At 41.1% G+C, this 21,276-nt stretch overlaps 1 protein-coding gene across 8 annotated transcripts in view; it reads left to right on the top strand.

Moving 5' to 3' along the window:
* The window catches only part of IL1RAPL2 (interleukin 1 receptor accessory protein like 2), a 400,648-nt gene extending 379,684 nt beyond the window's left edge, over positions 1-20,964 (top strand). For 7 of the 8 annotated variants that reach the window (XM_032123852.1, XM_032123851.1, XM_032123847.1 and 4 more), the window contains 3 exons: positions 3,993-4,136; positions 8,736-8,906; positions 17,579-20,964. In XM_032123852.1, coding sequence (XP_031979743.1) covers positions 3,993-4,136; positions 8,736-8,906; positions 17,579-18,276 — 1,013 coding nt within the window. In that variant the 3' untranslated portion in view covers positions 18,277-20,964. The remainder of the gene's footprint in view (positions 1-3,992; positions 4,137-8,735; positions 8,907-17,578) is intronic. The other variant, XM_032123853.1, reaches the window with a different exon arrangement.
* Positions 20,965-21,276: the final 312 nt, after the last annotated feature.

The following is a 21,276-nucleotide window of genomic DNA, read 5'->3' as shown; positions in this document are numbered from 1 at the left end:
AACAACTCGCTGCAGCTCCAGGCTGGGGCAGAGGAGCTGGAAGGCTGCCAGGTGGCAAAGGATCTGGGGATGCTGGAGTCACCATCCCTAAGGGATTTGAAAGCCATGAAGATGTGGCCCCTGGGGACGTGGTTTAGTGGTGGGCTTGGCAGTGCTAAGTTAACGGTTCGACTTGATCATCTGGGAGGTATTTTCCAACCAAAACAATTCCACAATTCTGTGATCTAAACTGACAGGTTGTCACAACTTTATTTAAGGAATTCCTTTAATTAAGGAATCTGGTCATCATGATGAAGGATTAGTTTCTCTAGTGCAAAAAGCATTCTACCTTTCCTTCCACTGAACCTCATAAATAAACAACTGATAGTAAGTATATCTCTGTTGGCAGTGGTAAATGTTCTGCTGTGTGCATATAGTAGAATAACGAGCTGGGTTTATTTATAACAAAAAAAGCAGGTATTTCAGAGCTCTGCTGAAATTATGGAAGAAGCACTGCTGAATACAGAATTTGGAGGTGGAAAGGATCACTTTGCAGCTACTATTTCATTTCTCTCTGCACTGTGGCTGTAGAAAACTTATATTCCCCTCAGGCACTCTCAGTAGTTGATTTTCAAGCTATTAAAGTGTCATTTAAAATAACCACTGTATTTTACTGTGTCCTTTGACTGCCTGTCCCATTGTCCTGTTTGTTATTTATTAAGTTTTCACAACTACTTGACCAAACTTTTCCTTTCTGCAAGTTGATTTAATTGCTTCTTATCCTAACTTTCTCCAGCTTGGATTTTACTGTAGATATTCATGAGCCAGGAAATACTACTGTATTTACTGAGCTGGGACAAGATTTAGGACTTGCAGAAAGCTGTTGACCAGTATCCTTTATGTGTGTCAAAGAAGGGATTTCTATTGCAATGTGCTGCAGCACAGAGCTCTCAGTCAGAGAAACCCCCCTCCCTCCAAACTCTTACCTGTTAAGAGCTGCATTACCCATGTTTGACAAAAGGCACTTATAGTTCTGTCTCCAGACCTGCCTTCTGCTCTGTTTTTATCTGGCTTCGATGAAAAACAGGAATAAACCCAAAATCTAAGTTGTAGATGTTGTATAAGAGTTTCTAGAGTTATTGTTCTGACATCAGGTGGTTATTTTTAGCACATACTTTGCTTTGAAAAAAAAGAAAAATTAGCTGTTCAAATGTTTCAGGCAAAGTATATTAAAGTCTCTTGCTGTATTAGTGGTACAGTCCCCACAAATCTTCAGGAGAATACAGGAGTGCTGTCTGCACAGCTCCAGTGTGGCAATAGCCCCAAAGCATGTGCCATCATTTAGGATTATTTTTATTGTTTGGGGTTTTCTCCTGTAAAAGAACCAAATCCAGCTTCAAACCCAAAGCTACCAATGCAAAGGCAGAATCAGACATGCTTCTAAGACCTGAACACAACTGTCTGCTGTCACGTTCTTCTTTACTGACTTAATTAAAGACCACATTGTTACTTGCTTTCAAGGTGTTCAGAAATAAGCTCTGGACAATCCTGAGTTTGGTTTGCTTTAATTCTTTTTTTCTCTGTGCTGTCTTAGCATATTTGGTGCTCAAATTACATGGAAATGCAATATACACCCACTTGTCCCTTAGTTGTGGGAATAGTTCAGGATTCCCTTCAAATGAATTTGAAAACAGTCCAGTATTTTAGTGATTGAAGTCTACATAGTCTATAATATAACTGTTCTGAAAGACAAATAACTTGTAAGAAACTGCAGAATAAAGTCAGACCATGCTTTTAGTGGCAAGAAGTAGTGAATTGAGATAAAAATAAATATTATGATGACTTTTCCTCACGATTTATTTCAAGGCCTTTAATCAAGACATGCAAGGAACTAATTTTAGGGGGGGCAGGTTTGATACTGATACATTACTAAATTATGAGGAACTTCTAAAATGTATTTGTCTCTCATTCATTGGGTATTTATGAGACTTTTGCTATTTTAAACACCATGATCCTCTGTAATATGTGTAATATGTGTAATATGTTGTGGCAAGGTCTTTCTACATTGTTTTACATTAGAAACTATCAATATTATTATTTGCTATTTTTCGGTCACTGTAACAGAGACCAGATTCAACTTCTTGTCTAGTGTTCGATATGCTGCTTCCTTATTTATCTCAGTGAGGACCACTTGAGGAGGAAGGAATTAATCAGAGGCCAAGACTAAGTAGAGTAGGCAAGAAAATTGAACATCCTGGGTTTTTCTCATTGCCTCCACTTTGGAATGGAAATGAGGAGAGCTCAAAAGCCTTGGCTTTCTGCCTCCTTTTGTCTGTTCTCTAGGAGAGTTCATGGGGCAGAAGGACAAATACAGGACATGCAAAAGCTGTTTAATTTTGCCTTTTGAGCTGGATTTTGTGGGTTTGCTTAATACCCTGCCATTTCCCCCACAAAAGTGGACACAGCTCTGTGCTCCTGTGTGAGCTGCAAGGCTCAGCATATTCTCTCCTTCCAAGCTGGCAAGGCTTTGCCATCATCTCAGTTTCCTAGCAAAAAAGATTCAGTACAATAAAAACAAAATTCCCCTCAAAAGTGATTTTAACCAACTCTGTTCTCCATTTGCCTAGATTTATCCCCCAGAGCACATGCAGGCTTTATCAGGCAGTGTAGTAAAAGTCCCATGAATTCCCTGTGTTCTCAGAGAGATTAAATAGCTATTATAATAGACTTTTCCATCTATTAGTCCATGACTTCTTGCCAGACAGACATCAGAGATACTGTAAACTGGGAATAGCTTGACATCTGATGTTAATTATTGAAATACAAGGCATGGCGAGGCAAGAATAACCCCCAAAGATATGCAACTAATTTGCTTTTTATCTTGAAAGTGACACAAATGACATATAAGTGATTTTTTCTGACCTAAGTTTTAGAAGCATAAAGATCACAAAAACTTTGTCTCGCCTGTATTAGTTTGACAACTTCTTGCTGTGTTTATCACAGGAGCAAATATCTTCATGACATCTTATCTGAGATGTCATGGCTGTGAGAGTCAAATTGTCATCCTCTGTCTTTTATGGCTAAGTAATATGCCAGGTGGTGTTAGGAGCAATATTACTTTCAGAGGACATTTTGGGATAAAGAGCAATGCTGTTCAAGTTAGTCTCTTGCATCAGATGGAGCTCTGGACTGGTATCCAAGGGGTTTTATCCCATTTTGTCATTGGTTTGCTGAATGACCTTGAACATGCTGCTTCTCTTTTTTAAGCCTGTGTTTCCCCAGCTGTAAAAAATGGATCACTGTGTTTGGATGCATTTGTGAAGTTCTTTGAGTTCTTGTGATATTTCCTAACAAAAGCATCTGAATAGGAAATTTTAACTAACACTACGTCCCATTAAAGTATAATGTGAACTCTACAAATAACATGAGAACTCTGTTAGCAGCCATCACAACTCAAAGTGGCTCTTTGCAGCCTGATATGTGCTCCTGGCTTCTTGTGTTATCTTGGGCTTCCTGCAAGCTCAACTCTTTTTCCAGTGATCAAGCTTAGCAGCTCACATCAGCTTGTGCACAGGCTTCACAAATATAAAACCAAAGCTGTCTAATTTGGCGGGGGACGGACTAGATCCTGCCCAATGGGGTACAATTTATCTGTTCTCACAGGCTGCATACGGCATTTGATGCACTCTGCCAATGCAGAAGTTTCAAATTCCACCAGCTCATTGAAAGTTGGTTAATCCTCTGTGTAACATCACTACATAGTTCCTGTGTAGGAGAATTACATGTATAGCCTCATATGCATTCTGGATTTCAGATGGTTATTTTAGATGGGCAGTAGATGGAGTAAATGAGTAAAGTTAAGTAATAGGTAATGGACAAAATTATTAGGCATTCTTAATGTTATGGTGGTTATAATTGGAAGCTGCACCATTTTATGTGGAATTGTACGGTGGATTAGAGAAAATAAAGCTTGGAAAGATCATAACCTTTTTGCCTTTCCTTGCTAATTTTAGATTTGATCTACAAAATAGAACTTGCTGGAGGACTGGGAGCCATCCTTCTTCTGCTTATTTTGCTCGTGACCATCTATAAGTGCTACAACATAGAGTTAATGCTGTTCTACAGACAGAACTTTGGAGGAGATGAAGCAGCTGATGGTAAGCAGTTGCACAGGAAACTCAATATATGCAATGAAAATATTTCAGAGAAACAAAGTGGCGAGATTGAAATGAATCCCAAAAGATACCTGCTGCTAGTTTAAACTACTAAGCACCCAACAGTGTAAAGCCCTAAGACTTTCTCCCAAAGCCTCCTGAGATCAATTAATCTTTTCACAAAAATGTGACTGGGCTGTGCCATGAGCAAAAGGAAGCCAGAAGAATTGTTCATGAATCTGTTACAGAGGCTCACATGTCATTTGTGAACTCACTCCTCAGGGGAACTCTTTACATTTATGTGTCCAGTGCCACATGTTCCCAGGGTCCCTTCTCCTGAGATCCATAATGTATCTGAGCAGCCTTTCACTAGGTGTTCTTCATGAAACATTTTCATTGAATTGCCACCAGGCTTCCAGTGACCTTCTCTGACTAGTGAGAGGTGATTGTTTTGAGGCTAACTAGTTGCCTCAGTTAGTTGGGAGACTGTAAACAGCTTGGTGGGAATGGGCAGCTTGCCTGGGGAGTATGTTTAGGAATAAACTAGGCTGTTTTCCATTTTTCTTCCCCCACATTCCCTCTCACTATCATATATTCTGTTTGGTGCCTAATAGCAGGAATAGAGATCAGGAAACTTGCTCTTTCTCTATCCTCATGTATGACTGGAAAATGTAAAGGGATTCCTTGTGGAACAGGGGCATATGATCCCCCAGGACAGTCTGGGCAGTCTGGGCACCCCAGGGCTGCTAAGGAAGAACCCCTGAAGGGGCCTCAGGCTGCAGACAGGCCTGAAAGACACCTGGCAGCCTTGAGAACCCTTGGCAAAGTTCCACACTGGTCGACTCCCCTGCTGCTTAGAGGCTGTCCCATGGGAATAGGGCGTGAATCTTTGTAAAGTAGATATAAGTGAGTGTAAGTAAAGATTAAAGGGAGCACGATGCTCAAATCGTATCGGTGTTTGTGTTGTGACTTCGGCCAGCTCCCCTGCATTCGGACCCCCCCCGCCGCTAAACCTGGCGCCCAAACAGGGACCCGAGTGATTGTTTTTTCTCTTGAATGCGGTAAGACTCCAAATCATTGTATCGGTGGTGGAGCCTGGGGAGCAGGAACGGGTGGTCTCAAAGCCGACTGAAGCCGGAGACCAGGTCTCAAAGCCAAGTGAAACCGGAGACCGGAGCTCGCGTGGCCAAGCGGGTGCCCGCAGGTGAGAAGCTATGGAGTATGAAGCTGGAACTCGCCTCCTAGCCAGTATCCTCTCTAAGAGAGGTGAGACTATAAAGGATCGAGATCTTACTGACCTCGTTACGTGGGCCCGGGAACATGGATTTTTGAAATACACTTTGCTTTTGTTTTCGACCGAAGCATGGTGGGAAGTTGGGAACAAACTGTGGCTGTCCACAATTCAGGGTGGAAAAGAAGCTAAAGAAACTAAAGCTCTCAGATTAACTTGGAGAGCCGTGACTAACACGCTCGCAGAGATGAAAGCTGAGAGGACAGTGGCCGCGGTGGCCATGGAGGCTTTAGGGGGTGGTGGCTCTGGGAAGGAAACAGATGGGGGTCTTATGGAGCGGCGGCCAGAGACCAGGGCGGAGTCCAGGGTTGCACAATTCTTCAGGCTGACCGCGGGCAGACCGATTAAGGGAACAGCAGCACCCTGCTGGACTCAGCAGGGAAGGAAGTTACCCCTCCAATGTCTGAGGGAGAGATGGCTGCAAAGGCAGAAGCGCAGGCTCCCGACCTTTAATAGGCTTAATAGTATTTGGGTGTATTTTTTCTTGCCTTAAAGCGGGGCTGCGAAAGATCATCGACCAGGCCTGGGTTGCCCAAAAAGAAAAGGGGGATGTGTAGAGGGATTCCATGTGGAACAGGGGCATATGATCCCCCAGGACAGTCTGGGCAGTCTGGGCACCCCAGGGCTGCTAAGGAAGAACCCCTGAAGGGGCCTCAGGCTGCAGACAGGCCTGAAAGACACCTGGCAGCAGGCAGCCTTGAGAACCCTTGGCAAAGTTCCACACTGGTCGGCTCCCCTGCTGCTTAGAGGCTGTCCCATGGGAATAGGGCGTGAATCTTTGTAAAGTAGATATAAGTGAGTGTAAGTAAAGATTAAAGGGAGCACGATGCTCAAATCGTATCGGTGTTTGTGTTGTGACTTCGGCCGGCTCCCCTGCATTCAGAAACCCCCCCCCTGCTAAAGGAAAAAACTAAAATTATGCTTTTTCCATACTCTTAAGATACTGGTACCTAGGACAAAGGGAAGGGTGAAATTATGTGGTTTGGAAAGTACTTTACCTCAAACACTGTGGGATTATACCAACATAATATCCCTGGTTCACACCAACCAAAAGTGGTAACTTCCTCCAGCCTGCTTCAACTTATTTATCTTGTGTTTTCAGTGTGAAGCTGCTGCATTTTTACTCATGTAACTTCCTTGGTTCAATCACTTCTTAATTTATGAAACAATATTATTTTCTGGTTGTTTAGAGGAAGCCCCATGAGTACATAGGAGATTTTGTGTGCCTATAAATTTTGAAAACAACCTTTTATTTTTCCAGTGCATGATTGTAGACCTTTCACAGCTTTGTATCTTCTTCTGATCCTTCAGGATGAAAGATGGAGACAGAATGTTACAGAAGTCAAAGCATATATGGGGATGTTTGTTTCTTCTCATGTAGGCTGTAGTGGGAGCATAGAAAGCTCCCATGAGCACTCAACTGTATAGATGCAATCACAGGGTCATTTTCCACTCATATGTGTATTTCTGTAAAAAAGAAGATTTGGAACTCAACAGATCTGCTTTATTCCGATTTCTAAAAATATCCCACATAAGCAATGTTGGATGCACTCACTTCCTGTGTTGTGTGTAGCATTGCTTTTAGAGAAAATGACACTGAGGATTAAGGGACCCATTTAGGAAATGGCTCCAATCAGTGCTGCTTCCAGAGCCCCCACAGCAAGCAGTGGGTGAGTGTGGGCAGCTCCTTCTTCTCTGTCCTGGTACATGAAGCTTGTGAGGAGTGAGCTGAGACTGTGGAGCTGTAACACCAGTGCATGGGCTCCCAGGAGCCCCAAGGGAGCTGGTTCTGTCAACATCTTGCTCACTGACACTGTGAGCTGAGGTGACTGGAGAGGGCAGCTGTGCCCCCTACAGCTGCAGGGGCAGGAGGCTCAGGGACTGCTGGGTCTCACGGTGCTCCGCAGCCAGGAATGTCAGGGCACTGCTGCCTTCGCACAGCTCTCCAACCTTTGCAGGGATGGTGCCTCTGGGATCACTGGCATCTCTTAAAAGGTTTTGACAGGCTTCCTTATGGGCAGGGTGGCAGGTTTAGGACAGGCCTCCAAAGCTGGCTGGCCTGTTGATTTCAGAGGAATGTCAGCAAGCCAGGTGGACATCTTCCATCCTTCCCTACAGCCATGGTGACACTAGGCAAATTGCCTCTTACAAATATGTAATTATTCACATGCTTTGACTACAGCTCTGACCCTCATGGGTCTGGCTTTGTGTCAGGAATTATAAGTAACCATCAGTTCAAAGTCATCAAGAGTTATATTTTATTATGATCAGGTATTTGGGGTTTTTTCAGAAGATATTGATGAATTTTAACTGCTTTAATTATCTTTCATGTACACTCTTCTTTACAGATAATTGGTACTCAGAAGCCCTCCATTCATGCAGTTTTGTTGTCACAACATTAACTATTTGATTTTTCATTTTCTGTAAATAATGGCAGCTGTGCTCTTCCCTGGAGACTGAATTGCTGAAGGTTGACTTTTTCAATATACTATTTTCCATTACTGCAGAGGAATACAAAGAGAAATGTCACTAAGACATGATCCCAGCATGGATCCCCAGCTCTGTAGTGGCACCACTTCTGTTCATGAGCTCTTAGCTCCATGTTTCAGTAGCAGAGCTGGAGACAAGCCCCAGTTCTGGGCAGGAGGAGGAGGAAGAGGAAGAGGAGAAGGAGTGTTGCCCTTTATGGGAGTTATTTGTCTCTCTTATAATGTGATCCTCAAGTATTTCAAATCTCCTGGATCAAGTGACCTCTAAAATTATGATATTGATTTTTAAAACTATGGGATTTTCTGAAAAAAAAATGCTTTGAGCTGTTTGTATTTGGCATTGTTTTCTGAATAGTCAGTATTCATTTGAATTAAGTCATGTCTTTTCTCACAATTACTTGTGGAAGGAAATATTCCTTGCTCAAAACTTTCCAGGCTCAAAACTTTTCCAAGCTCAAAACTTTAACATAATCCTAGCACTCTTGAGGAATAGAAGTTGAAAGAATTGCATTACAAATATGTAAAGGCTTAAAATAAAAGTTTCCACTTTAGTATTTGTATGAAAATTTTGCCCGTCATCTTTTCAACTGTAACACGTGTCTGACCACATGGAGCAGAGTTACTGCTCAACATGCAGAAGAAAACTGAAAGGATCCATGTGATTTCTGTCTGGAAGCCAGATTATATGTTCCTGTGAAAAGTCCCCATTTTGTTGGGAAATGCTTGGTGGTTTCAAGGCATAATTCAATTTCCCAGTACTCCCCTGAATTCCTTATAGTGTTCTTGCAAACAGCAGGCTGAACATGATTTGTTTTCTTACAGACAACAAGGAATATGATGCTTATCTTTCATACACCAAGGTGGATCCTGATGCGTTAGATCGTGATAATAATGAAGAGGAGCAGTTTGCACTTGAAATTCTGCCAGATGTTCTAGAAAAGCACTATGGATATAAGCTCTTCATTCCAGATAGGGACCTGGTCCCTAGTGGAAGTAAGTATTTCTGACCTTTCAGTTTTATTTCTGTCTGATGTGTCACAAAGACCTGGACTAGGTAATAAGTACTAGATATGGAAAACCTTGGGAAGTGGTTGCAAAGATTGGAAAAGTTTCCTCAGCACTGCGACTTTGAGCTCGCTGTTGGAGCTTGTTCCTGCACTGCTGAAATCAGAGGGAACTGCCATTGATTTCAGTGGAGGCAGGAGCTGGACCTTCCTACAGGGAAGGCTGCAGCAGTGCAAGCAATACCAAGTCCAAATGTCTACATCAAACACAGGTAACTAAGCAGGAAATTTTCTAACAGGATTTTATCATCTCTGTTACATGATTGAAAATGGGATTTTTTTTTTTTTCAGTGATTAGTTGTTTATCTACAGCAGCTTTACAAGTAAAAGTCATCTTTTCTATTGTCTTTTGGGTTTTTCCTTAACTTGGAGATCTCATAAAGATCTAAACAGTTTCCCCATTAATGGTAAAGGTACGATTTCTTCATTAAAATTTTGACTAAGTATTGAATTCTGAGCAGTGTGGGCATCATGTAAGTCACTGATATTGTGTAAGTAATACTAATTGTTCAGAGGACTGTGTATAGCCCTGTGAGCTGATGCTGTTTTCCATGCTGATAGTGAAATAGAGTTGTCCATTTCAAATCTGTTTTGCTGCCACATCTGAAGATTCAGCAGCACCTTTTGATGTTTCTACCAATGGTCAGTGCTTTCCTATGGTAGTTATGGCATTTCTTCTACCAGACTGATTTTTGAGCAAGCCAAAAAGACCATGAATCATATCCATTGTGTTGATGAATTTTGAATGCACAGTATGGTTACTGTAATATCACACTTATATGAAGTGCTACCCTTGTGAAAAATCAGCTTTTTTTTTTACAAATTCCATCTCCAAATCACTTTCATAAAAGCAATAGAAGAGAACATGAACTTCTCTCTGTATGTGCTACTGTGTAGGAAACACGAACAACAGAACAAAGCAATGGCTGTAGTGGAGCAGATGTCCCCAAACGTGGAACAGCTCGAGCTTAGCTGCATTACAACCTGCCTGCCAAAAGACTTGAAACTGCCGCCTCACTGTGCCAAACCCCAGTGCCTGACCCAAAAGTTAGAGCCTATTTCTTCTCTGGCATTTGAGAGCGCTGGAAACAGAGCTCCGAAGCCTTGACCACAGGGAAAGAGGAGTCAGAGCCTCACCAGAGATCATGCAAAGTCCTGTGCAGGGGGCTTGAATTTATCACATGCATTTACAACTCCTAGTTCAGAGCTGATTTGCTTTTGCCCCTGCAAGGTGTAAGTTTGTCTGCCATAGTGACAAATTCCAGAAAGGCAACTTGGCTTATAGCTTTCTTATTTCTTACAGTACAAGCAAGTTATATCAAATTTTTAGATATTATTAAGAGAAAATACATCTTTTTGTGGTAAAAACCACAGAATTCTTGTAACTAGTTGTTTCATATCCAGCAATATAGCAGTTATACATAGCAATTATGCAAGTGAACTAAGAAGTTTAAAGTTAACCCTTCAATGATAACTATGCTAAAGCATAGATTAATCTGAAATGAGTTTCTTTTTTCCGATTGTTGTACCAGCCAGCACGGTATTTTATTTTTGTCTATTTTTGTCAGCAAGGTGCTCAGCAAATACTTGCCATCACTTTGGGTATTCATTAAACCTCTCCTGAAAATGTAGGGTACCTGAAAATGTCAGTTCTCATTTATGAGTATTCACAGATTTAATCCTTCTTCTTTCCTCTCAAACTCACTTCTTCAGTATTATGAAAAGGCCTGATTCTAATACATGGAGCTTCAAGAACGCCTAATCAGACATAATGACACAGCAGAATAAAATGTGGCGCTTAAATGAGTGTGATTTGCATACTTTAGCTTTGAAAAAGATATGGGGGAAAGCACTTTATTTCAAGAAGGGCTAGAGTGAGGGTGAGGGGATGGGGAAGGAGGGAAGACTTGGCCTCCTGCATTTGTGAGCTCTCCATGTGCCCTGGAGTAGTGGAACATGGCTGTGTTCTGCCTAATACTCACCACTCTCACAAGGACTTGCAGTACTTATTGAAGGCAGTGTGATGTGGAATGGACTGGCTAGAAACTTCAGAGGTAAACATAACGTATTTTAGAGTGACTGAGTCAAAAAGTGGCGGATGTGACAAAACATATAGCTCTCCAGGGCAGATTTCTATAAAAAACTGGGGTGTTGATCACAGCTATCGTTTTATTTTAGGAAATATCTCTTCTCACATTTGCTTCACTTCCTCATCTTTCAGTGTAAATTACTTTCATCAATGTACTCGTTTCCCACTCTGCTCTGATGTGTGTCTTCTCTATCCTGTGTACCTTGGTGTGTGTCACCTCAGTAGTGCAGCCAGGAGCTGTGTACAGCAGGTGCTTCCTGCAATCCCTGCAGTTGTGAGGAGCTGCCACGGGAGGGTGTGCATCATTCGCTTCCTTCTTGGCATGCAGCAGCTCATACAGCTGCTCCGTGCATTTGAGAGCAGACAAAAAATAGATTTGTTAAATAGTATTTCATTAATTTTCTTGCGCAGTTCTCCAAACAACCTAAAAAGCTGACTTTGGGAAAATTCAGGGACAAGTTTGATTGTGTTTTTGTCCAGCTGGCTCATCGCTAACCTCTGGGGAAAAGCTGTGATGGGCTCTGCATGTCCCTGTGTAGCCGAGGGGGAGATTACAGCCAGATGTGCTGTGGCTGGGACACACCCACCTTCTCCAAAGGGGAAGGCCGAGCTCTGCTTTCAGCTCTGCGCTGGGAACCGTCTGGTTCAGGGATGTCCATGGAGCAACTGCTGCTGTCCCCAGGAGAACAGAGGTGGTGGCTGTGGGGACTAAGGCCACCTCTCCACCACTGGGAAGCAGATCCCAGGGTTCAGGTCAGACAGGGCTGAGTCATGTTTTTCAGTTGGTTTCTGAGCTCTGCCAGGATGCAGATTTTATCCCAGTGGAGCATTTTGTCCTACTGGGAGGGAGAACCACCATGAAGGATGCCAACGGCCTCAGCGATGCCCATCACACAGTGGCCAGCAAGGACCTTTGTGATGACTCTTGGTGCTGCCTGAGAGCAGCGTGGATGGATCCAACTCCCTGAACTGGCGAGATGGAAAAGAATCCTACATGGCCATGCTGGCTGGGAGGCAAGAGGGGCAACCCAGCAGGGAGTCATGGCAATGTAGACCAAGTTTGTAACCCAGGAACTGAGTTGCATGTTATGGGAAGTACTGTAGTAGCTATTCTTTCTTAAAGATTATTCTTTGGTCTTAACAGAATGAGTGTTCTTCATTCTGTTGAAGCTGACAGCACACACACCTCCCTACCCAGGTAACTTAGGTGTAATTGGACAAGTTAACCTGCATAAGGAGGCTGTGATCCCTGAGATGCACTTGCAGTTGTTACTGAATTCCTTAGCAGGTCTCATTACTTTCACCCTATTCATTTTCAGAGCTCTTTTAACAAACCTTTTCCCACAATAAAAACTCTGAAGCTCTGTGAGTTTTTCTAATTCAGTGTTAGAAGACCTGAGGAGATGAAGTAGTTGGCAGGGGGTTAAAAGGAAGAGTTATGTTTTCACCTGAGCCATTTTTTGTCTTGCCAAGGATGATGTCTGCAGAGAAAAATGTATATTTGCACTTCACTCTTCTAAAATCAGGACTACATCAGAGGAAGGTACTTTTCTCCATGGTTTCTGCAAATTATTTTAAAACCTGAAAGTGAAGAAGTAAAAATTGTCAAGTTAGACTTTTAATACCAGCAATACATATCTATTAGAGCATCATCTAGTTCTCTAAGCATATGTGCATTTGATCTTGACAGGAATGAAAAAACACCAACAATAAACTCCAGCTCAGCCCAGGGTATGAAGATCAGGCAGTGAAGAGAACAACAGTGATAGAATAAAAATATTTGTTTACCTGAAAAGTGAGAAGTTCTCAGCACAAGGGGAGAGTGTCTAAAGCATGTGATAAAAAGCACATGACAGTCAACATTGCAGTTTTGGCACTTTGTAGTTTTGTCTGCCCATGTGTGTGGTTTTTGCCTGGTGATTTCCAGCTTCTTGGGTTCCTGCATGAAGAAAACCCAGTTGGACCATGTGTCTAGGTTTCCAAATGAGCCTTAATTAGGTATGGGAGACCATTTCTTTGGAACAGGAATACAGTATCCAGGTCCACAAACTCCTTCCAGAAGTCCCTGGTTGTCTGCTCTGTATGAATCTTACTTTTAATGTCTGGCATGGGCAGGGTAGCAGGGATACACACAGATGACAGCTGAAAGAGGAAGAAATATGAACAAAAGGCAGAAGGGCTGGCTGTCCTGTAGTGCACTAATCTGCACTTGTTTCTTTATGTTGTACTCATCAGTTGTCCCTCAGCTCATCTGGGGCTTGGGCTCTCTCTGGGAAGGGGCCATTACTCTGCTCTGTGTTTCAGCTGTTCTGGTCCAAGCTAAGATAAGCAAAACATATTTAATAAATAGGAAAAGCAAGACACACAATCATTGGTGTTATAATAAAGTAATCAGACTCAGGGTTTGGGAACTATTCAGTTAGGAAACCAGAACTGAATTACTCTTCTGTAAATAACTTTCTCAAGTGATGGTCACACTGCCAAACACAGAAAGGCTAGTTATTTTCAGAGTGCCAGGAACCAGCCAGCATGGATTGGATGGTAGATACTCTTTGGTTCTTGTAGTGCTGCAAACCATGTTTCCCAAAAATATCCATAGGACTTTATATGGTTTCTAGTGTTTTTTCCTTCTCCCTCAACTTCTTCTGCAAAGCATCTAAATCTGGTTAGTCAGTCATTTCTTTGTGTAAGCAACTCTGTGCCAATAGTTTTCATTGATTTCCTTGCTCCTAGTCTGCTTGCATACTAGGTTTCCTTCCAGCCTGTGGTTAATGTAGCTCATTCAGGATTCCATAGGCAGTTCCACATGATTTAATTGCAAATGGGATGCATCTCTTGGAATTCTCTTCTTCAGTGCTTTGAACTACAGTTCAGCATTGTTACACGTAGACTGTGTTTGGCAAGGACATACTTGCTGTCCAGTGATATGTCTCCATTACTCAAGGGCAGCCATACAAAAACAATGTTTGGGTTTGGGTATAACACTTCTTGCTGTCCATTCCTCCTTGGGCGTTGCACTGAACGTGATGCAAGTTACTGATAGAGCCACTCACAATGTAAACTTATTTTTTACCTATGGGAATTGCTAACATTTTGAGAACAGTTTTGTACCATACTGCCAAATAGTGTTTCAATGAGGGGGGAATATGGTCAAAATTTAAAATGTGCTTTTTCAGTAAAATCAAGTGGGTTCATTCTAATGCTGACACATTATTTTTACATTCTAATTTATGATAAAATACAGTTCCTGGGACTTAAAAGTGAATAATTCCATACTGACTTTGTCAAGACAATTTTTTTTTCTCCCCTTATCATTGAAGTTGACACCTCCTGCAGCAAAAGTGAAGTTACAGCAAAGTTATATTTATCTGATGGAAATACGTTGCTCTGGAATTTTACAGTTGATCGTAGTTGGTGACATTATTCGTGAAGTCCCCATTCAGTTTTTTTCTTGTAAATGAAACAGAGCCATTGCCTGACAATAATTCTTAGCTTACTGGAAAGGTGAAAGCAACCCTTTCTCCATCCCACATTGTAATATAGATTGCTTGGAGTTAGTACCTTCTAATGGACTGAACGCTTGAGACAGACAACTGAACCTGTGGTATTTTGGGAAGTCTCCAATTCTGAAGTAAAAGGAGAGCAGATGATTTAGCAATTCAGAGGTTTATGCAGTCAGATTGGTACCACTGGGAAAAACAGAGCTGGAATTTCCAGAGACAGGAATCTGTCTCCCCATGCTTTTCTTCACAGAAGTGTTCAAGTTGTGCAAATTTGACATATTGTAGAGTGCACCCAATGGAACCACAGGCTCCAGGAAAATTGTCACCTGCCTTCGGTAGTAGTCCCAAGCTGGAGTTAGTGGGAGTACTAAGTACTTCTGGACCAGATGGCTGGAAATTCGGGGTTCCAGTTTCTTGTAACTCAGTGTACTTTATCCTCAGTGCATCAACAGGTCCCCTGTTCATTGGCCACATCTACTAGTGACCAGCTCCAAACGTGGAATTTGAGGGATCACCTCATGATGGTTTGTGGTTTGTGAAGGTGTTCATTAGTCAGCTGAGGACAGAGCTCTAACCTGTAGCAGTACCCGGTAAGGAAGGAGGGCATCCAAAAGAGACATGAGAAGCACAGAGGAGAGAAATGTCCACCTAAGAAAATAGGGAATTTCTCCCATCTTCTTCCCACCCTGTTCGCCCAAAGCGAAGGCTGACAACTTTTTGATTGTGATGGTATGACGGATTATTGCTGGGGTATTGCTATTGAAATGATTGGTGCTGGATATTTGAAGAGACTAAAGTGGAGTGATTTTTTTGTTTGTTTTGTTGGTTTGTGTTTTTTCTCAGTTGGATGCATTTGAATATGTATGGCCATGCTCAGCACTACCCTGGACATACGATACTGCCCAGTATTGTGTCCTGCAGAGAACTGTCTTGTGCATAGCAGTGTTCTGAGTTGTTTGGAGGAGGGATGAATATGTCTCAGGAAAGATGCATGATAGTTTGTTGTTTTACTGTATCTTGCAGATTCAACCTCTAATGATGAAGCTTCCCACCTAAATTCTTTCTTTTTGGGAGCAGAAAGAAAGGAAGAAAATGAAGAGTCTGAGCTGTTGATACATTGGGATAATATCTTTCCATTGTATTGAACATTTCTACCTTTCCTTAAGTTTTGTTTCACCAGTTCTGCTTATCATTTTCTCATTGTTGCTGATTCTCTCCCCGCTCCACTGCCTCTCCCATGGATTTTAATGTTTAATTTTTTCATTAATGAGTAACTATTTTACACAGAACAATGTGGGGGTTTTCCTCATAAAGTATTTCAAGAAAAAAAAACCCTGTAAATGCTGCATGATTAAAAAGTCATAAACCATTAACTAAAAGTCAGGATTGTTGCATAGACATTTGTAATATATGTGTATGTCTTAAATTTTTGTGTGTCTGTGGGATGTTTGCAACTGCCTCTTTTTTCCATTTGTGAAAGAAATTCTTCTTGCTGCTAAGTGGTGAAATAAAACATTGGTAAAGGCAGATTCGATGCTAACTATGCCTTCAGTCTCATGAAAATAATCTATTTTAGAATGTTCCTGTTGGCCTATTTTGTAGCTATTTACTAGAAGTGGTGTGAATAAGCATGCTGTGGTATGGTGCCTGGGACTATAAAATGAGTCTTGCAGTAACAGTAACAGATGTTGATTATGTTGTTTGTAACTATTGTTCCTGCTGAGGGCAGATGTGTAAGAGAGGTCCTGCCCTGTGCTGAGTAAAGATCTGTTCTGTGCAGCTCTTGTGTCCAAGTCTTCATTTCTAACACGTGCTTCTTCTCTGTTGTCAGGCAGCACATTTCCAGTAGCATGGTCAAGAGGTTCATGTAGTTTAAAAACACAAAGATATCTTGTCTCAAAGCTTGCAGTTATAATGCTATGCAACTAATGAACATTTTCTGCCCTTAGTGATTTTGTTCAAGGGATTTAATTTTTCTGGTCTTGACCCAAAACCTATTGAAGTTTGTTGAAGTCTGTTCATTTGAATGGGTTTTGGATCAGGTCTGTAAGTAGATCTCTTTCCCATCCTGTTCCATGTCAGCCCCATGTATTTGGCTTCTCTTCCCTACCATCCCTGGGATAAGTGAAACTCAGGGATCCAAGTCCAATTTCACGAATATTTTGAAGTTCCATAAACTGGCATCGTGGACCTTCTGATGGGCTGGCATTTCTGCTTACACTGATTGCTTGCAACTACTTGGCATGCATGAATAAAAGAATTCTACTACTTTCTTTGTCACTGATGTCTGAACAAATAAATACTTCCAATATGTTTAAATTTTCCATTTGTTCCTGTCACTTGTGAAGTTTCTGTTAATACCTTGGGGTACATAGAAGCACAGGTTTGTGATATTAAAACAGACCACTGGGCCACAGAGAATGTTCTTACGCTTTTGTGGTCAATACCTGAAGAAGAAAAAACTACCGTGATGCTTCTATGCAATAGCACAAGTTCTGCATGTGATGAGGGTTCATTTCTTTTTGAGCTTTTGCAAGTTATGGTTCATACACCCTGCAGCACCCTCATGTCTTTGCACCTGGAACATGGGAACTGCTTCCCAGAGCGTGCTTCCCTCAGCACGGTGTTAATCATAACCAATGTTAATGTTAGAATTTACACAAACATTACATTGATCTTGACCTGTATTTTTTTCACTAAGTGAACTGTGTGTTTCTATTCACTAATGCACCTACACAGCAAGGGTGTTAAGCCATTCTGCTGCAATGAACAGGGAAAAATAGCAAAGCATGGAGGATGTTATTAAGGAGTTTTCTATGTGTACTCCATAAATAGAAATATTTTCTGATACATTATCCTATTTTTGTTGGAGTATATTGAAATGCCCATTGTTTTAAATGGTGTGGATCAGTAAACTGTAGGATTTTGTTATACTTGATTGCAAGCCTGATGTTTTAATACAATAGACTTCTTTATTCTTTACTCTTTCTCTCTTTCTATAATTTGTAGCCTACATTGAAGATCTCACAAGATGTGTTGAGCAAAGCAGAAGACTCATTATCGTGTTAACTCCAGACTATGTTCTCAGGAGAGGATGGAGTATTTTTGAGATGGAAAACAGACTCCATAACATGCTAGTCAGTGGAGAAATCAAAGTTATTTTGATTGAGTGTACTGAATTAAAAGGGAAGGTGAATTATCATGAAGTGGAATCATTAAAGCACACCATCAAACTTCTCTCAGTGGTCAAGTGGAAAGGACCAAAAAGCAGCAAACTGAATTCTAAGTTTTGGAAGCGCCTAGTCTTTGAAATGCCAGGGAAGAAAAAGGAGGTGGTGTCTCGGCATCAGGTCCTGGATTCTGCAGAGCAGGGCCTCTTTGGAGACCTCCAGACTGTGCCCTCTCTTGCCGTCACAGGCACTTCTGCCACGCTGGTGGAGTCGCGGGCAGATTTAACCGATTACCAGCAGGCAGACTCTGTGCACATGAGACACTACTGCAGAGGGTACGAGTACGACGTGTCCGCAGCCACGCTGCCCATCGCCTCCATCACCAACCACCACACGTACTGTAACATCCCCCTGTCGCTCCTCAACGGACAGCTACCTCTGAACAACGCCGCCAAGGACCCCCAGGAGTTCCACAGGAACAACCCCTTGCTACCTTTATCAGCCAAGGAGCTCAGCTTCACCAGTGATATCTGGTAGTGAACATCAGGGCTCTTTAGAGATGCTTTATGGCCGTCATGAAGACAAGTCTGTAAAGACCTTTGCCCTAAACCCCATGGGGTGAGAAAACCTATTCGAAGCAGCAGCACACTTGTTTGCTTTTCTACTTGAACTTTTTTGTTTACATTTACAAATTATTGACGAAGGGGGCATTCTTTTGTAACTCAGTAATGTCCTTCCTGTCTTTTAATGTACAGTTTTATTGCTTCTTTAAAAAGGACGGGGGAGAGAAAAAACTCATCCTGTCACTTTACAGTCGGTTTACAGTCTGGGGTGGATAAAAGGTCACTGTATACAATCTCCAAGATCCATATATATTTAAGTAACAGTATTTGAAATACACAGAAGTTGTTGGGTTTTTCATATGGACTTCAGTACAGTTTGAAATTCTAATCATGCCACAAAAATTATTATCTCCTGCACAGACCACAAGGGGTGAATCATCCTGAAAAGGAAGGAGGAGGAAACCTTCCTGGTAACATTGTCTTGCAAATACTTCTTAGAAGATGCCCAGCTGAAACAATGCAGATGAAGCTTTATCAATGAAGTGCATAGTAGCAGTTACTACAAAATAAATCACCTGCTCCCATCAGCATCTCTTCATTTTATTATTGAGGGATGTTGTATTCCTAGTCAATGGTTAGCAATGTGGTTTTATTAAACAACTTACTAGAATACTGGAAGATGTTTAGGAGGATGTAAAAAAATTTTTTTCTGTCAACTATAGATTATTTCACAATTTTTTGCAGATTTTTAATGACTTTTTCCAAGTGGTTTAAATATAAATTTAGCTGTCTAATGGCCAGTTCATTAATATGAAATTTCTTAAGATCTAAGATTTGTAGTAAAGTAATTTTATGTAGTATTTTTTTTCCAAAACCAGTAGTTACAATTTGAAATTAACCTTTTTTTGTGAGAACATCAGCAATAGAAAAGAAGTACTACAGCAATATTCAGAGATTAAGTGCTAAATTATTCAGGTTTACTAGTAAGTCTGACTCCTGTTGCAGTGATAATCACCTGAAACAGTTTTCTCTCTTGTTTGTCTACCTGCCAATTTATGTATCTTTTAAATATGGCAGAAGCAGGTATATTTCTGCTGTCTGTGCAACTAGTGAAAAGTGATATTTTTAAGCAACTGGTAAGGTTGTTCATTTCACACTTGTGTGAGTGATCCCATCAGTCAAATAGGATACTGTCATTTAGCTCTCTTGAATGGCATTCCTGCTGCTAGTGGATGAGAATTGTTACACAAGTGCTCAGCATCAGGCATTGCTGCTCAGCAAGTACCAGTGTGTTTCATGGAGATTTCCATACTCAGCTGGTTAAGGATTGCAGGGTCAGGCAATGGAGACAACTGTATTAAAGGAAAAAAGCTCCAAATAATGAAGGCAAAATCCAGTTTTGCAGTTTTTGGCATGGCTCTAATTAAAACACAGCAGACATGAGAGTTTTGTCTCAATAAGATCTGCTGGAGCAAGTTCCCAAAAATATTTTTATGGCAGGCAACCCTGCCTGTGCTTCAGTATGTCTTTACCATTGTTTGCTTTGATTGCATGAATAAAAGTTAGCACTCTGCACTCAGCTGCCTGTGGTTTCATCAGCAAACAAGCTCAGTAAATCCTTGACATTTTGCAGTGGTTCCTGAATTGTACCTAAATTGTAAATTGTCAAATGGAAACAAGCACTGACCTAAGACTGAAAAAGTATCCAGAATTGGCTCAAAGGCCATGAAAATGATCTCAAATGTGCAATAATTCATAGAGGTCAGTATTTTTCCATTGCTTCTTTCCCAGTTCTTTATTCTGTGCCCTCCTTCACCAGTTATTGTCAGTAAGATTTTTCATTAGGTTCTAAATAATACATGTTTCTCTCATTTTTTTCTAATGTTATTATGCATTTGACACTAACACTGAAAATGGAAATCTAGGAAAGATATTAATTTATTACACAGTGTAGAACTATAACTTGCTCTTTTGTGAAGTTAAGTTCCAAACATATAGGTGTTTAATAGATGTATTTTTCTACTGAGAAAGAAAGTGATTTTACCTCCATTATAAATACATGTATTTCAACCTCCTTCCAAAAATTTACAAAATTTGCACTGTTTTATAAGTGTTACAGACTGTGTTTACACCGGCTATGTTCTTTAATGCAAAGTGTAATTTAAAAAGAAAAAAAAAACAGAAAAACAATCCTAAAAGAAAACCCTGCATGAAAAGAGCTGCATATGTTTAAATGAAAAGCTGTACTTTTCATTATTTTCCTTCCCACATTACTCTAGAATCTGATAATTCACATAGAATGTTCAGTGAGATTTTAAACCTGCTAGTTCTGTATTAAGCATGCAAACAAAAAAAAAAAAAAGAAAGAAAAGAAAAGAAAAAAACATGCAGGTTGGTCTGCTTCTCTTATTTACAAGGATTTAATATGGGTAACAAATTCATTTACCTGATGATAATATGTCTCAGAGCAGTAGTATTCTAAAGCAAAATGCAATCATGTTTGTATTGAGGAAACATGAAAAGAACAGGTTTTCTGTCATTTTGCAAAAGCACACTGAGTGTCTGTGTATCGATACCTTTTAGTTATAGATGCCAAGTTACAATCTGCTTTCAGATTTCGAAGTGTATATTGAGTACTGCAACAATATATACATGAATCAGACCTGCCTGTACCCCTCTGCTTTTAGTGTGGGGCTGGGGACCTGAGCCTGGGGGGCCTCTTGTTGACTCAGTTTTGTGTGATACCAGTACAGAATCATAGAATTGTTTAGATTGGGAAAGATCTCTAAAATTATTGGCTCCAACCGTTAACCCAGCACTGCCAAGCTCGCCACTAACCCATGTCCCCAAGTGCCACAGCCACATGTTTTTTATATACCTCCAGGGATGGCAACTCCACCACTTGCCTGGGCAGCCTGTGCCAGTTCTTGACAACCCTTTCAGTGAATAAATTTTTCCTAATCCAATCTAAGCC

Source organism: Corvus moneduloides, chromosome 14 (assembly GCF_009650955.1).
Source record: "Corvus moneduloides isolate bCorMon1 chromosome 14, bCorMon1.pri, whole genome shotgun sequence".
Taxonomy (NCBI): Eukaryota; Metazoa; Chordata; class Aves; order Passeriformes; family Corvidae; genus Corvus; species Corvus moneduloides.
This window is presented reverse-complemented; position numbering and strand designations above follow the sequence as displayed.